Genomic DNA, 17,574 nt, shown 5'->3' with positions numbered 1-17,574 from the left:
ATATGGCATCATCACTCTCCATTGAATGATCTTGACACCCTTGTCAAAAATCATTTGGCTTTTGAACTCAGAATTATAAACCATCGACCTATATAGGTCTACTGTGGCTTTGTAATTTGGGGGCCACATCTAATGATGCTCAGGTCTTACTGATTCAGGGATGACTTGTTGATAGTTTCAAAACCATATGTGGTCTCAAGGATAGAACTGGAGTCTACCCCATACAATGCAAGTCCCTTAGCCCCTGTGTTATCTCTTTGGCCTGGCAATGGCAATATTTTTTTTGTTTCATTTTGTCTCTGGGCCACATCCTTGGTGCTTAGGCCCTCCTCCTGACTCTTCACTCAGGGGTTTCTCTGGTTAGGGCTCCAGGTACCATCTGGGGTGGGAGCCATGTTGGCCACATGCAAGGCAAGCCTCCTGCCCTCTGTTCTGTTGCTCCCTTCTTGCATTATGGGAGGACCCTTGGCACTCAACGACAATCATTATTTATTAATTGAGTGTTTTTTAACACGGTGTACACAAAATTAGTTTTAGAATTACTACTATTGCAAGAGAAACCTACCTAGCAAATAAGATTAGGTTTTTCCTGTGGGCTTTTTTAATTGCTGCTGTTTATTTTTTTGGTATTTGGATTTATTTTTGGTTTTGGGGTACACCCATGATTGCTCAAGCTTACTCCTGGCTCTGTGCTCAGGGATCACTGCTAGAAGTGCTCAGAGGACCATATGGTGTGCCAGGGACTATATGGGATACCAGGGATTGAGCCAGGGTTGGCTGTGTATGTGGCAGGCACCTTGCCCTTTGTACTATCTCTCCAGCCCCAGATTCTAACCATTTATAAGTTTCCAGAACTGGAAAGTTCATTGGCCTGAATTTATGCAAGGCACCCCAGGTTTGCTACCTGAACAGAAAACCTTATATAAGGTTTCCAGCTGATGAAATGAATATGGTAAATAGAAGCTCATTGTCACAGTCGCATGCTGTGGAGAGACTGGATTCTCAGACATGATTTTAAGTCAGGTGTAAGAAAGAGTGGGCAAGTCTGACAGCGCCCTTCCTTGGGAAGTCCTTTAACCAGAAAAAAAGGTGTTATTTCTGTTTCAGTAGACGTTAGCTCGTTCTCCTTATGTCTGCTGAAATAATCCTGCACAGCGCTTCTCGGTGACTGTTTCTATATCTCCATTTTCATGTCTCTTGGCGCGTGTTGGGGATCACAGCCTCAGCCTGCAACTTTAGCTGCTTTTTTTTTTTAATCCGTTTTATTTATTTATTTTTATTGAATCACCATGAGATACACAGTTGCAAAGTTTCTAGTTGGGTTTTACATTGCATGCATTCTGCCCTGAGCTGGATCCCAGTGATTGATTCCTGCTAGTTGTGGTAGGGATGGTCCAATTCACAGCTTATTTCCTGGCCTGGTGATACGATGGTACTTGAGCCCAGTGGTACTGGGGGTAGCCAGGATGTGACACCCTACAGTGTTAAGGGTGGTTGCTGGGCAGGAATCAAAAGGGAGGGCCTAGAGGCTGGAGAGGTAGTATAGTGGGTAACGTGCTTTCCTTGCAAGCAGGCGGCCCAGGTTCAATCCCTGGCACCCCATAAGGTTTCCCAGCAGCATCAGGAGTAATTTCTGAGTGCAGAGCCAGGAGTCACCCCTAAGCATCACCGGATATGGTCCAAAGACAAAATTGGTGCCTACAACATGGAAAGCATGCACTCCATCCCTTTGAGCCGTCTCAGTTCCTGGCAGTGAACTTCTAACTGTAAAAGGACTATAAAAAAATGTCCAGTAGCATTTCAAATAAAATAGCGTGTGGGCTAACTTTATATCACGCTGCACTATTTTTTGCCTGAAATACAGTCATTTCTTAGCATTTTTTGAAGTGTTATATATTCTAACAGGAAAAAGTTAAGACATAGTATTTCTTAGAGAGAAGTAAAAGACAAAGAATATTTGGTTAAGGCCAGTACTTTAGAGCCAGGTGTTACATAGTTCAGTGCTGTAACATATAAAATAAAATTTGTTTTTTTTTTTTTGCTATCATGCTCCAGATTATTTGTAGCTGCGGAGGGGTAGTCTTCCTTCACTGAGTGAGATTCCATCATCACAGGATCCTTTCTTTATCTGGGTCACACCCAGCGATGCTCAGGGGTTACTCCTGGCTCTACATTCAGGAATTGCTCCTGGTGGTGCTTAGTGGACCATATGGGATGCTGGGAATTGGACCGAGGTCGGCTGCCTGCAAGGCAAATGCCCTACCCACTGTGCTATCGATCCAGCCCCTGGATAGCAACTTCTTAACAAATGTGCTTTATCCCACAACTTAATTTGTATAGAATTCACAAAAAATAATCTTGTTGATTGTTCTTATCTTTTGCAGTCAAACTAGAACGTGAAGCAGAAGAAGAGCGAATCCGGAAACACAAGGCAGCAGCCGAGAAGGCTTTCCAGGAAGGGATCGCCAAGGCTAAACTAGTCATGCGTAGGACGCCCATTGGTACCGACCGGAACCATAACAGGTAAAGCACTAAGAGCTTGTAGGACCATAAATTGTTGGCAGTACAGAAATTCTCTGAAATCTAGCTTCTTAACCCGGGTTGCGGCCACATATGGGGGTATGTAACTTATTTTTTTTTTTTTGTTTTTATTTTTGGGAGCCACATCCAGTGGTGCTTGGGGTTTACTACTGGTTATACTTAGGGCTTACTCCTGGAGCTATGCTCAGGTTTCATTCCTGGTGGAATCGGGACTATATCAGGTGCCAGGGATTAACCTGGGTTGGTCGTATGCAAGGCAAGCACCATGTCTGCTGTACTGTGTTTCTGGACAACTTTTTTAAAAACATTTTTTAGGAGACTGGAGTAATAGTACAGCAGGTAGGGCGTTTGCCCTAAACACAGCCAACGTGGGTTAGATTCTCAGCATCCCATATCATCCCCTGAGCACCGCCAGGAGTAATTTTTGAGTGCATGAGCCAGGAATAAACCTTGTGCAATGGATGTGACCCAAAAAGCAAAAAAGAAAAAAATTTTTCAGTTTCTGGTCATACCTGGTGATTATTCCTGGTTGGTGCTCAGGGGACACTATGGGATACCTGGGATTGAACCTGGGTTGGACATGTGCGGGGCAAGTACCTTACCCGCTTATTTCAGCCCTAAATTTTAATTTGGCTTTTTTTGGGGGGGGTCACACCCAGCGGTAGTTGGATTACTCCTGGCTCTGCACTCAGCAATTAATCCTGGAAGTGCTCAGGGGACCATACAGGATGCTGGGGATCAAACCCAGGTCAGCTGCGTGCAAGGCAAACGCCCTCCCCAATGTACTACTGCTTCGGCCCTAAAATTTTTGTGTGAAATTTCTTCATAATTTGTTATCAGTAAATGTTTTCTTTGGTGTCTGGCTTATGTAGGTCATGTAATAAGTTGTGTAACAATTTTTTTGGGTAAAGGCAGTTGTGAGTGGAAAAATTTTTTTAAGAGGCTTTCATCTAAAGTACTAAGAAAAGATACATTTGCTTTTCACAGATTTTGAAATAAGGTTTCAGATAATAAATTTCCTGCATATTTCAAATCATAGGATTACATATTTATTTATTTATTTATTTATTTATTTTGAGGGTGGGCACACCCAGCAATGCCCAGGAGTTACTCCTGGCTCTGCAGTCAGGAGTCCACTCCTGATAGTGCTCTGGCAGCCAGATGCCAGGGAGCCAACGTGGGTTGACCACATGCAAGGCAAAAGCCCTATGGTTCTTGCCCCGGAGTTTCAGATTTAAATAAGTACATAACACTGTTCTTAGCTCCAGTTACGGTGATAGAGGCTGGCTAAAAATCGGTAGCACTGTAGCACTGTCCTCCCATTGTTCATTGATTTGCTTGAGCAGGCACCAGTAACGTCTCCATTGTGAGACTTGTTACTGTTTTTGGCGTATCAAATACGCCACAGATAGCTTGCCAGGCTCTGCTGTGCGGTGGGATACTCTTGGTAGCTTGCTGGACTCTCTGAAAGGGACAGAAGAATCGAACCCGGGTTGGCTGCGTCCAGGGTAAAAGCCCTATTCACTGTGCTATTGCTCCAGCCCTGACATGGGCATTTTATTTTATCTTATTTTATTTTGCTTTTTGGGTCACACCTGGCAATGCACAGGGGTTACTCCTGGCTCTGCACTTAGGAATTTCTCCTGACAGTGCTCAGGGGACCATATGGGATGGGCTGGGAATCGAACCCGTGTTGGCAGCTTGGAAGGCAAACGCCCTACCTGCTGTGCTATCACTCCAGCCCCCCAACATTGGTATTTTAAATGCATGCATAGTAGATACCTAAAGTAGAAAAATAATTAGAAATAATAACAGATAGCAAAGTTCAGGGCTGGAGCGATAGCATAGCGGGTAGGATGTTTGCCTTCCAAACAGCCAACATGGCCAACCCGAGTTCGATTCCTCCGCCCCTCTCAGAGAGCCTGGCAAGCTACCGAGAGTATCTCGCCCACACGGTAAAGCCTGGTAAGCTTCCTGTGACGTATTTGATATGCCAAACACAGTAACAAGTCTTAAAATGGAGACGTTACTGGGCCTGCTCGAGAAAATCGATGAACAACAGGAGGACAGTGACAGTTACAGCAAAGTTCAAACCCCTAAGTTTAATTTTCTTTGTTTTGTATTTTTGATTGCTTATTAACATTCTGGTCTCGCGTGCTCCTGATCTGTTCTTATATGTGTGTGGTTATGATTCCTAGATACTGGCTGTTCTCGGATGAAGTTCCAGGACTGTTCATTGAAAAGGGCTGGGTACATGACAGCATTGACTACCAAGTTACCCACCGCCGCCGAGAGCGCGCAGACCCTCAGGACGAGGACTACTGTCCCCGAAGTACGTGTATCTGCTCTTTACACTGCTCAGATAGGCTCACTAGTAAGGACTGTCCCTGTTGCCTTTCTTCTAGGGAAATGGTTTGGGGTCGGTTTTGTTTCTGTTTTGTGTTTTTAGGTAGATACTTGGGATGGGAAGAGGTGAAATGCAGAGATAGGAAAGTTTCCTTCCTGTCTGATACTAGTTTTGATTAGTAGCTTCCCATAGGTCACTCCGGGGCTAAAATTGAGGTAAATGGACTAAGAAAGTCATTAACGCTTCGTTCTTCACTCTAAAACTGCATGGTGGGCCGGAGAGCTGGTGTGGTAGCTAAGGTGCTGGCTTTGCACATGGTCGATCTGGGTCTGATTCATGGCATCTCTGTGGTCCCTCCACGGCCATCCAGAGTGATGTCTGAGTACAGAGCCAGGAGTAACCCTGGGAATTCCTTGGTGTTGCTGCCCTGAAAAAAAGTAGTGGCAAGGGTATGACTTAAGTGGTCACTGTCACTGTCTTCCCGTTGCTCATCGATTTGCTCGAGCGGGCCCAGTAACGTCTCCATTGGAGACTTTGTTGTTACTGTGTTTGGCATATCGAATACATCAAGGGGAGCTTGACTCAAGTGGTAGAGACCATATTTTCCAGGGCTTCGGTCCTCATCATGTGGGTGGAGCCCTGATGCCTTCCGCCCTCTTTCTCAGCATCAGCCAGGAGTGGCTCCCCACAATAGAAAAACAAAAGTAAATTGTTATTTGTTCCTTTGTACTTGAGCAGGTTGTGCTCAGGTCTTACTCCTGGCCCTGTGTCCAGGGATCACTCTTGGCAGCACTCGAACCCTAGTCGGCCACATACAAGGCAAGCGCTCTATGCGCTGGATTATCTCTTTAGCCTTCTCTCCTGCCTGTTCTTCTGGTTGTTTTTCTGATTACATGTGTATATTCAGTTTGTTAAATAACTGGAAAATCACATGGATAGTTTGCGTCAGATTGTCTCACTTAAGCATTATTGTCATTTTGGAGCAGATAAATCTTGTTACTGATTTTGTTTTGCTTTGGGGCCATGCCTGGCAGGACTCGGCTCAGATATCACTCCTGGCATGTTCAGAGGACTACATGCATTCCTGGGTGATAGAGTTTGGCTTGGTTGCATGTTCTGCATGCACCCTACCTTCTGTACTGTTTCGCTAGTCTACTCTAACACATTCACTTATACAGTTACCTGTATCGCTAAATATCAGAAAGTTTATGTAAGATATTTTAGAAAATACACTATTTCATGTGTGAATGGTGGTAAGTAGCATCTATTCTACTGCTTTTGAAATTTGGAACTCTACTTTGGAATTGGGTTTAATTATATTTAATCTTATTTTTCTTAGGTAAGAAAGCAAGCCTCAGCAAAACTGCAGTGAACATGAACACACATCATGGGCCAGAAGTCGCTGTGGAGACCACAGTTCCCAAACAGGGACAGAATCTATGGTAATGTGAGCATTCATCAGGTTGCTCTTTTTCCTTTGCATTGTTATGAAATTTTTAATGTAGTGATATCAGTAAATTAATGACTAGTAATGATTATTAAGATTCGTTTGTTTGATTTGGGATGCCACACCCAGCAGTGCTCAGGGCTGACTCCTGGCTCTGCACTCCTAGAGGGCTCGGAGGACCATGTGGGATACCAGGGATCGAACCTGGCTCAGCCATGTGCAAGGCAAGCATTATGCCCGCTGTACTGTACTATCACTCTGGCCCCAATTAAGACATTTGTGTGACTTTGGTTTCTTGAATATTTAGTGCTTTAAAATAGAGACATTTTGGGGCTGGAGCAGTAGTACAGCAGGTAGGGCATTTGCACGCAGCTGAATGTATTCAATCCCTGGCATCTCGTATGATCCCCTGAGTCAGAAATAATTCCGGAGTGCAGAACCAGAAGTAACCCCTGAACATTGCCAGGTGTAACCCAAAAAGCCAGACAAGAGAGAGAGAGAGACTTTTTATTTCTTTTCAAATGTGAAAATATTTGTTCAGAGGATCTGGAGAGATTATAGTCCATAATTTTGTAAACCTTACATAGCATTAGAAGTCATTTTTAATCTCTTTGGAAATAGAAGGATTTGGGTGATTTTTGTTGGTTCATTTTGCCAGGAGGGGAATGCCATACCTCTGGTGCTCAGGAATCAATCCTGGCAGTGCTCAGGGGACAGAAAGTGTTGCCAGGGATCAGGACTGGGTCGCTCCCATGCAAGGCAAGCACCCTACCCAGTGTACTGTCCCCTGTCCTTATTTGAGAATTTTTCTTTATTAAAAAATAAAAATTATGTCAGCAGTGTAGCTGTAAGGGCAGGAAACATGTGTAGCGTGAGTTGGGCCCTGGGTGCAATTCCTAGTACCACATGGCCCCTCAGACTCCATCAGGTGTAGCCCCGTGGCCCCTAGCATCTCAGAGTGAGCCCTCCAAAACAAAAAAGAAAGAAATGTGATTTTTTAGCCTTTAATCTTCCTTTGCGTTGTGCTTTTCTGCAGGCAACTAGGTTTTGACAGGGTCCTCTCTACTTTGCAATTTTATCAACCTCTTTGGCTATAAATCATCTCTGGTTCAGTGGGGTTTTCTTGTGGTTTCCCCCACTCTCACCCTCACCCCCCAACTGTGCTCAGAGCTTCCTCCTGGCTCTGCGCATAGGGATCACTCCTGGTGGTGCTTGGGGAATTATGTGGAGGGCTAGGGTTCAAACCCTGGTCTTTTGCACTCAAGGCTATCTCTGGTCCCTCAATCTCTTTTCACCCTTTATTTTGGGGTGTCACTTTCAATTGTGAATGTGCAGGTGTATGGGCCATTGTGTCTATTAATTATAAAACTAAGGTCATAGTGGTGCATATGCTGCCTGAGCACATACGTCGCCCCCATCTTCCCTCTTGAGATGTGTATTTTCCTGCTTTCCTGTCTGATGCTGGGTTGTGTGTGGGGGCTCTCTCTTGAGCAGGTTACTCTCCACTCTCTCCCACTTTATCTCCCTCCTTCCCTTCAAAACCTCCAGTTTAAAAAAAAAAACAACTAAGGTCATATTTTTGCAGGGACCATTGACTCTGGTATTCTTAGCTTAAAGTTAAAGTTTTAGACTTACTGGGAAAAAACGGTTAGTCTCCTGTGAGGAAGTATAGAATTCTGCTCTCACAACACTCACTGCTGACCTTAGATTCTGCTGCTGGGGGCGGCGTGTGCTGGCGTAGTCTGCTCCCACCCAGCATGCTCACACCCCACATGTTTGATTGGGAGCTGTTTGCTCACACCATATCCAGCCGCTTTTGTATGGAATGAGGTTGGCCGTGTGCAAGTGTTTATCCCTCTGCTCTCTCTCTGGCCCAGAGTCGACTCTTCACCAGAGTTACGGAGCTTGTTTTCATCTTGTAGGTTCTTATGTGATAGTCAGAAGGAACTGGATGAGTTGCTGAACTGCCTTCACCCTCAGGGAATAAGAGAAAGTCAGCTTAAAGAGAGACTGGAAAAGAGGTAAGGGGTTTTAATCTTTCTCCTCAAATCCTCTTTCTGTGGCTACCCCCCTCCCATCTAATACAGTAACTTATGAAATGTAACCTTTCATATTCCTGTTGTCTATTTTCTTGGCATGTCACACTTACTTGAAAAAGAAAAAAACATGCCTTTAAACCATTTACTATTAGGGCCGCAGGGTTATTCATTTGAGTGGTGCCTCAGTGCACAAAGTAACCCTATGATACCCCTTGCCGCATTAGTTGATTCTCAAAAGGATTCAGTCACTATTCAGAATAACCTGGAAATGAGAACAGCTTAAATGTCTAATTATAATTGGATGTGTAAATTTATATACATAAATTTAGCTGTAAAAGGAATGAAATACTGGTTATGTTACGCTGTAACATGGTTGAACCTAAAAACTTGCTAAGTCAAAAAAGTCACAGTGTAAGAAGTACCATGTGACTCTGTCCCCATGAGAGCTCCAGAAAGGACGGATTCACGGGGACAGAAGGATGGGTAGTTGTTGGGGGTGGAGGGGAGCAATGGCTTGCTTTAGGTTTTGGCAGCATCAGGCAGATCTCTTATGGCTCTTGTTTTTGGGGTGACCCCTGACTCCGGATATCACATGATGTGGGGGACTTGAACTCAGGTTGGCCACATGCCAAGTTAGCACCTTGACCCCTATACTGTCTCTCCAGCCCCAGAAGGGAGTGTTGGAAGTCATGGCCAGAACAGGTGTGGGGGCTCTTTTTTTGGAAGGGTAGGAAATGTTTTAAAATTAGTTTAATGAACACTGGAAGTATATAATCTTAAATAAGTTTAGGGGCTGGAGCAGCCCAGAGGGGTAGGGCATTTGCCTTGCATGTGGCTGATCTGTGTTAAATTCTAGACAACTCATATGGTTCCCCCCCCAGCCTACCAGGAGTGGTCTCTGAGCACAGAGCCAGGAGTAAGCCCTGAGCATGTCCAGATACGTCCAAAAAATAACAAAAAAGATCAGCTCAGAGTTGAAGAGAGAGCAGGGCACTGGCCTGGTATCCAGCTTACCATTATGTGATCCTGGCACCATATGTTCCCTGCTGATCACCACGACTAAACCCTAAGCATCGTGTGAGTGTGGCCCCAAAACCAAAATAAGTAAACAATGAAGGGTAAGGTTACGGTTCAGTGAAAGCCTCAGATGCTGCTGTCTGCAATATTTGCATTGGTTCTGTTTGCATATTTTCATGTTTGAATGTTTTGATTGACAACAGAAGGAGATAAGATGTGTTCTGCGACTTGGCCAGATTCCCAGATTCGTGGATGCTAGTAGGCCGTTTGGTTAAAGCCCATTCCTTAATGCACATGTTCATGAAAATTGTATTCAGTGTCCCGAGACTGTATGACTAGACACAGTGCCAGTCGAGTTCGGTGACGTCCCTTCCACTTGGTTCAAGTACACTTGTGTTAGAATGAAAGAATTTCTTTTCTTTCTTTGCGGGGGGTGCGGGGGAGGGTCACACCTGGTGATGCACAGGGGTTATTCCTGGATCTGCACTCAGGAGTTCCTCCTAGCAGTGCTCAGGGAACCATATGGGATGCTGGGAATCAACCCAGGTCGGCCGTGTGTAAGGCAAACGCCATACCCGCTGTGCTATCTCTCCAGCCCCCGGAAGAATTTCTTATTCTAAACATGGGCCAATCAGATCCTTTCATTGAAATGTTGGAGATCATCAGGAAAGATCACAGGTGAAATTTACATTCAGGGTGATAATTGGGGGTGAGGTGCCTGCCTTGCATGTTCCTCACCAGGGGTCTTCTCTGGTACCACGTGACTGCCTGAGCATTGCCTGGGTGCTCTGCTAGTTCCCGGCACCAGAGGCTCTGAGCAGCCCCACCTCCTGGGGCTCAGTACCCAAGCTCAGGCCCAGTTGGTTGAATGTATTGAGGAATGACTGTTGGGCTCCTGAGCACAGCTTGGGAGGCTCCCTGAGATTATTTCCTTTCAGTTTTATTGAACATACACAGACACCTCAAGAGTGAGAGCTAAGAGAAGTATTATACTTGAGATTTATCCAGTTCAGAATGTGTTTTTCATATTTTGGTTTTTAGATCACATCTGGTGGTGCTCAGGGCTTACTCCTAGATCAGTATTGGTGGTACTTGGCGGACCCTGTGTGGTTCTTGAGTCAAATCCAGGCTGGACGAATGCAGGGCAACCCACTGTACTCTTTCTGGCCCAGAATGTGCGTGTTTAAAATCAAAAAATAAAGGGCTGGAGTGATAGTACACCTGGTAAAATGGTTGCTTTTGCATGCAGCTGACCCAGGTTCAATTCCCGCCATCCCATATCACTATCACTGTTACTCCATTGTTCATCGATTTGCTTGAGCGGGCACCAGTAGCATCTCCATTGGTCCCTGTCACATGCTAGTGTAGCCCGGTCGCATGTTGGGGGCTCTTTCAATGTCAGGGGAACGAGGACCATAATTGTTACCGTTTTTGGCATATCGAGTACGTCACGAGAAACTTGTCAGGCTCTGCCGTGCAGGCAGGATACTCTTGGTAGCTTGCCGGGCTTTCCAAGAAGGATGGAGACTTTTGGGACAGCCTTTAATCACCATTACAGATGTTCCCAGTCAGGCATATACACGGGCAGGTAGCCTGCCAGGTTCTCTGAGTGAGAAGTAGAAATTAAGAGGTCGCTTAGCCGCACGATTCCAGGAGCTTGGTTTTATCGTCTTTGGATCTTGGCCATTGATGGGGTTACACGGCAGTTGGTGGGTGTAACTGTCTAGTTAGTGGAAGATGGGAGGGTCTGGGTGGAGGAGGCTCAGTCCCGAACCAAGCAGGTTTGGAGATCTTAGCCCCTGGGTTCCTCTGACAGTTCCTTCACACATGAGCTCGTCTGAGCGTGTGAAGAATGATCTCAGCATGCTGTGGCTGGGTCTCGGAGGTCTTCAGCTGCCAGGGCTCTGCTCGGGGCAGAGAGGGAAACTCAACCCGCCCCTCTGCAAGGGGCCCCAGTGAGGACAGCCAGGCGCGGGGGCAGGAGACTCTATGTTGTTCTTGGTTGAGCTTGGTTTTATAGCCACCCCAGATAGTCCCCCATTTTACCACTCCTGCCAGGAGTAATTCCTGAGTGTAGAGCCAGGAATAACCCCTGAGCACCTGGACCAGGTGTGGCTCAAAAAAACAAAAATTTTTAAAATGAAATCAATGAGGCCGGATAGTACACAGTACAGTGGGTAGAGTACTTGCCTTGGACACGACTCACCTGGGTTTAATCCCCAGCATCCATGTGAGTGTTCAAGCCCCACCAGGAGTGTTCTCTGAGCACAGAGCCAAGAGTAAGTCCTGAGCATTCTGGGCATGGCCCCAAAATAAAATCAAGAAATAATAGTTCTGTGTCAGTTAAAACTTGACCCAGTGACCTGTAGTCAGCTTAAAGGCCTGGAGCAAGTACTTGGCATACTCAGTCTGGCACTGCATGCCTGTGGCACCAAATTCCCATGCACAGCCACCGCACACTAACCAAGGTGCTGCCAGGTGTGACAGTCTCAGGGCACTGCAGCCTGAGCACTGAACTCTCAGTTCTGTAGCACCAGATGTATCCTGGTCAAGGGCCCTATAAACCAAAGGAAAGGAGAGAGATGAGATGAAAAAAACCAATCTCTAAATAGAAAACATGTCATTCAAATAATAGAAATTTGTAGTCCATCTTCTTCATAGTTTCCTGGTTCCTACTTTGCTTCATCCAATTTTTTCTAGGTACCAGGATATCATTCATTCTATTCATCTGGCTCGAAAGCCAAATTTGGGTCTCAAATCTTGTGATGGCAACCAGGAACTCCTGAACTTTCTTCGAAGTGACCTCATTGAAGTTGCAACAAGATTACAAAAGGGAGGACTGGGTTATGTGGAAGAAACCACGGATTTTGAAGCTCGGGTAAGAATATAAGAAAATACCCTAATATAAGAAAATACCCTTTGGTATCTGTTACTCATTGAAACTCAGTTTGGGGGCTGGAGCAATAGCACAGCGGGTAGGGCGTTTGCCTTGCACGCAGCCGACCCGGGTTTGATTCCCAGCATCCCATATGATCCCCTAAGCACCGCCAGGAGGAATTCCTAAGTGCAGAGCCAGAAGTAACCCCTGTGCATTGCTGGGTGTAACCCAAAAAGAAAGAAAGAAAGAAAAAAACTCAGTTTGGAGTTGTTCCCTGGAACTGCCTTCACTTTCCCAGATGATTTTGAAAACCATGCTTTGGGTTTCTCTTTCAAGTCCCATGAGAAGTGTGGGAAAGCTACTCAAAGAACTAGAGCACAAGCTTGCGTGTGTGAGGCCCAGAGTTGTAAATTTGGCACCGCAAAGGCCCTCCCTCCACTTGCAGCCAGGTGTAGTCCTGAGCTCCCAGCATGGGGAGGCCTCCCTAAAATGTGACGCCAAATGTTCTCTCTGTACGCATGGCATTCTTTGTCATTTGTAGACTTCCAGAAAATCTAATTGATGCCTAGAAACTTGGTTCAAAAAGAATTTTTCTGTTAGCTGAATGGAAGCCATTTCTGGAGCCATGCTCCTGGCATTATTTGTTCCAAGTCAATAGATGGGAATTTCATTATCTAAATGAGATCAATCAGATCCTTCCGTGGAAGGATTGGAGGTCATCCAGTAGGATTAAAAATTAAAATCCAGTAGGATTTACATTTTTCCTCTTTGATTTTGTTGGATGTTAATCAGACAGACATTTTTATTTTGCTTGTTTTCCCTCCCTCCATCCCTCCCTCCCCAGACCCCTTGGTGCTAGGGGACTAGGATACCTGGGTGGTCTCTAGGCCAGCCGCATGCAGCACACAAAGGAGCACTAACGTGCCGGCCCTCGGGCTTCATCTTAAGTCTGTCGCAGTGCATTGTATTGGGGACTCCATGTTCTGGTCAGCTCTCTTTGGTTTGTTTTGGTTTTTTTGGTCCACACCCAGCAACAGTGCTCAGGGCTTACTCTTGGATCAGGGATCCCTCCTACTGGAACTTGGAGGGCCACTTGTGGTTCTGGGGATCGATCCCTGGTCAACTGTGTGCCATCATTACTGCACCCCCTTTTTTGTTGTGTTTGGGCCACCCTGGCAGTGCTCAAGGATCGGATCCGGGTCAGCCTGTAACCCAATTGTAAATTTTTAATTTCAATTCTTAATAATGGGCTGAAGTGAGCGTAGCGGGTAGGGCGTTTGCCTTGCATGCAGCCAACCTGACCGACCCGAGTTCGATTCCTCTGCCCGTCTCGGAGAGCCCGGCAAGCTACCGAGAGTATCTCGCCCGCACGGCAGAGCCTGGCAAGCTCCCCGTGACGTATTCGATATGCCAAACACAGTAACCAGTCTCACAATGGAGACACTACTGGGCCCGCTCTAGTAAATCAATGAACAATGAGAGGACAGTGCTACAGTGCTAATTACTAATAATGAGTCTTTTGTACATTTCCTGGGGAAGGGGACTTAAACCTATATGTAGTTCTTTGCATCACGAAGAAGTTTTTAACTCCAAGATTTTTGTCACTTATTTAGCAGTTTTTTTTTAATTACTTAGCTTATACTACACCCAAGCTATCCCTTGTTGTTGAGGTAGTGATATTTTATAAAGCGATTTTGATCAAGTTATTTAGCTTGTTTTCTCATCCATAAAATAAACACAAGACTTCAATGAGACCAAGTATATAAAACAGAACCATAGAACAGTGGATAGGACGCGTGCCCGTGATTTGATCCCTGGCACCCCACATGGTCCCTTGAGTCTGCCAGGAATGATCCCTGAGCACTGCCAGGTATGATTTGGAAGCCAGTAGGTCATTTCTGTTTTCTTTTTCGGCTTCCCTTGCCTGGAGACTGTACTTTGTACACAGCAGGCGCCCACCCATATTGGGAGCCCATTAGTGAGTCCCATGACCTTGTTAGCAGACCATCTGAGTGTCCTATGAATCCTTTGGCTGGTGAGTGTGATGACAAGTCAGCTGCCCTCGGATACTGCAGCTATTCCGTGTCCTGAAGGGCCCCATTAAGTGGTTTGGGGTCTGTGCTGATCCGAATCAAGTTGCCTGTCATCCCTTTTATTTTTCTCCTGGCTTTCTCTCAGTCTTGTGTTAACTGATTTCCTCTAGGTTGTCTCATTAGAGAAATTAAAGGATTTTGGCGAGTGTGTGATTGCCCTTCAAGCTAGTGTTATAAAGAAGTTTCTCCAAGGCTTCATGGCTCCCAAACAGAAGAGAAGAAAAGTCCAAAGTGAAGATCCTGCCAAGAGTGAAGAGGTGGATGAGGAGAAGAAGATGGCGGAGGAGGCGGAGGTAGGGACCGGTGCAGATGCCCTTCTGTGGTGGCACGGGAGAGGACGGTCTTATTGTTTCCCCTTATACCTTTTTTGGGGGCCACTGGGATATAACTTGATTTTATCTGTTTTATTTACTTTTCCTGATGGGGGTGGGAGTGGGGAGTTCTCAGTGATTCGTGGCCATCCAAGACACAGTTTAGTGCCTGAAGGTGCGGTGTATTCAGACCTGCAAGTGCTGGGGATCACCCGGGCCTCCCTGCAGTGCTAGCATACCCTCCCCACCCCCCCAGGGCTGTACTCATGGTGGTCTAATCAAACACAAAGCAGGTCCCCAAACTCAGACCATTTCTCCCACCTCTTGTGGTTGAATTTTCAAATTGTTTGTCCATTTCTTTTGAACGCTGCCCCTGGAGCCAGTGTCCCATTCATTTTTTATCACCTTGCTGAAAATGTGTGCTTTGCTGGCCGGTGTGGAGCATAGCCCTGCCTCTAGGACAGGTCACAGGCCATCGTGTCCCTCCCCGTTTACTCAAGCAGGTGCAGTTTGGGTTGTGCTAACGTTTGTGGTCGTGATGTGCAGTCACTACCTCACCACCTACAGAGTGCAAGTGCAGAAGGCACTTGCTCTGACTGTCTCTCCAGCCCCTGTGCAACACAGGTTTAATGATCTTACATCTGCCATCACTTTTAAAATTCAAGAGGTAGAGGAAGACTGGAAGGAGTCGCGGGGATATTGGTGTAAAGTATTGGGCACTTCTTAGGTTTTTGCTTTGGGGCCACACCCAACAGTCCTCGGGGGACTCTATGCAGTGTCAGGCAATAGAACTGGGGTCAGCGTCCTTTCAGCCTTACTGAGTATTCTCAGGTTTGTAGGGTTTTTCCTCCTTGGTGTTTGGGCCACACTCAGCTGTGTTTAGGATTTTCTCCTGGCTCTGCTCAGCGATTACTCCAGACAGGTTTCATGGGACCATATCCAGTTCTGGGTGGCCACGTGAAGAGCAAGCACCTGATCCCCTGCACCATCTTTCCAGTTCCAGTCTTTAGAATTCTTAAGGGGCCCCACTATTGCCAACACTAAACCCTCTTGTAAACTTTTTTGGCGGGGGTAGGGTGGCGGGTTGGGTGCAGATCCACCTGCCTTTGTCCAGGGGCTGCTCCTGGTGGTTCTCCACAACTGCATCCTTGGCAACGCTCAGGGCTTACTTCTCAACAATGCCCGGGGACCTTGGGATGCTGGGAATCAAACCTGGATAGGCTGCACCAGAGCCTTCCCTGCTGTACTGTCTCTTCAGCCCCTAAACTTTGTACTATTTTTGCAGCTCATTGAGCTCTCTCTATGTTGTTGTTGTTGTTATTATTATTATTATTATTATTATATCATCATCATCAAGCCTGGCAAGCTACCTGTGATGTATTCGATATGCCAAAAACAGTAACAAGTTGCATAATTTGTTGAGACGTTATTGATGCCCATTTGAGCAAATCGATGAACAAAGGGAGACCGTGCTACAATGCATTATTTTGGGGGGAGTTCTGGGATTGGCCCATGGACTCACAGGTGCAAAGCTAATGCTCTATCATGGAGCCACATCTGAGCATCAAGTCCCTCTTAGCTTGTCAGAAGAGACTTGATTCTTAGCTTGATTGGGGAGTAAAGTAGGGGCACTGTGCCAGCATAACCTAAGGGCCAGACACATAGTCCACGAACGGAGAGCATGGAAGAATTTCTTGGAAAATCAATTAGATTGCCTGCTAAGTAGTTCTGCCATGCTCCCCGTTACCGTGCCTGCAGCCCCCCAGCAAAGGGCAGCGTTGCCGCTGCTCTGAAACTTTCCACTTCCCTTTTCTTTTGAACGTTTTCCAGGTCGCATAGCCGGGGTTTTTTTTCAGCTGGCCCGGGCTTGTTGAGTGAGCTATTAACAGTCTCATCTGGGTTTTCAGCTTCCTTATTTATAAAATTAGATGTGTCTAAACTATCTTTTAACAAAAAGATGACTGGTTGTTTCAGGGATTTTATACTGATTGCCCTTTCTTATGCTAAATAGAGAGCTATATAGTGTGTCCAATCCTAGGTACTGTTCAGCGATGTTTTTTGTTGTTGTTTTGTTTTTGGCAGTGGGGAAGGGGGATATATTTGTTCCGGCACTCTGATGGTCTCTATTTCCATTTTAAACATTGTCTTATAAAGACTGATTTAAAGCCTTGTATCTTTGCCGAGATCCGATACTGCTTTTTTACTGTTAGACAAAGGGTTGCCAAAAATGCTCCACAAAGTCATCGTTTTGTCTCAAATTAAGGAGCGATTAACAGCTCGCCAGCAACTGCTCTCAAGCCTAGCTTAGATGAGAGAGGCAGCCCTGAGTGTGAAAGCAAGGGTTTATTTATTATTCGTTCTTTTTGAGTTTGCTTTTTGGATCACATCCAGTGATGCTCAGTGGTTACTCCTGGCTCTGCACTCAGGAATTACTCCTCCTGTTGGTGCACCAGGGGCTCTGCAGGATTCTGGGGATCAAACCCCAGTCCGCCATGTGCAAGGCAAATGCGCTACCCTGTTACCATCGCTCTGGCCCCAAGGGTAAAAAGGGCCATACCACTCCTTGAAATTTCACTAAGTAAGCAAGCAGATTTACAGAAGCCAAATAAAGCAGTTAGCTGAACAATCCATTGATTAATACAGAATCCAAAAGTAAAGTAAGCAATAGTTAAACAGAAACCAAAAATAGTAGACAACCATAGAATAGTCAATCAATAGAGTAGTCAAAACAGTTGATTGATGCAGGAACTAAAAATGATACACTCTTCACTGATCCCCTCTTGTCTCGCGTCCTGTTCAAAGGGCCAAGTGAATATGTACATTCTGGATGCCAGCGCCAAAGTAAAAGCAGCTTGTTTCTCAAGGGAACGGGGTCAGTCTTCACAGTGACTGGTGTATCAG

At 45.8% G+C, this 17,574-nt stretch overlaps 1 protein-coding gene across 1 annotated transcript in view; it reads left to right on the top strand.

Annotated features, from left to right (window-relative positions):
- Positions 1 to 17,574, top strand: part of BAZ1B (bromodomain adjacent to zinc finger domain 1B) — a 62,526-nt gene that overhangs the window by 35,327 nt on the left and 9,625 nt on the right. Inside the window, exons 8-13 of the mRNA XM_056108252.1 lie at positions 2,385 to 2,523; positions 4,740 to 4,873; positions 6,228 to 6,330; positions 8,258 to 8,356; positions 12,092 to 12,269; positions 14,473 to 14,655. Coding sequence (XP_055964227.1) covers positions 2,385 to 2,523; positions 4,740 to 4,873; positions 6,228 to 6,330; positions 8,258 to 8,356; positions 12,092 to 12,269; positions 14,473 to 14,655 — 836 coding nt within the window. The remainder of the gene's footprint in view (positions 1 to 2,384; positions 2,524 to 4,739; positions 4,874 to 6,227; positions 6,331 to 8,257; positions 8,357 to 12,091; positions 12,270 to 14,472; positions 14,656 to 17,574) is intronic.

The sequence above is a fragment of the Sorex fumeus genome, unplaced genomic scaffold (genome assembly GCF_029834395.1).
Source record: "Sorex fumeus unplaced genomic scaffold, SorFum_2.1 ptg000199l, whole genome shotgun sequence".
Taxonomy (NCBI): Eukaryota; Metazoa; Chordata; class Mammalia; order Eulipotyphla; family Soricidae; genus Sorex; species Sorex fumeus.
Note: the sequence above shows the minus strand (reverse complement) of the source record. Positions and strands in the feature narration are given on the sequence as shown.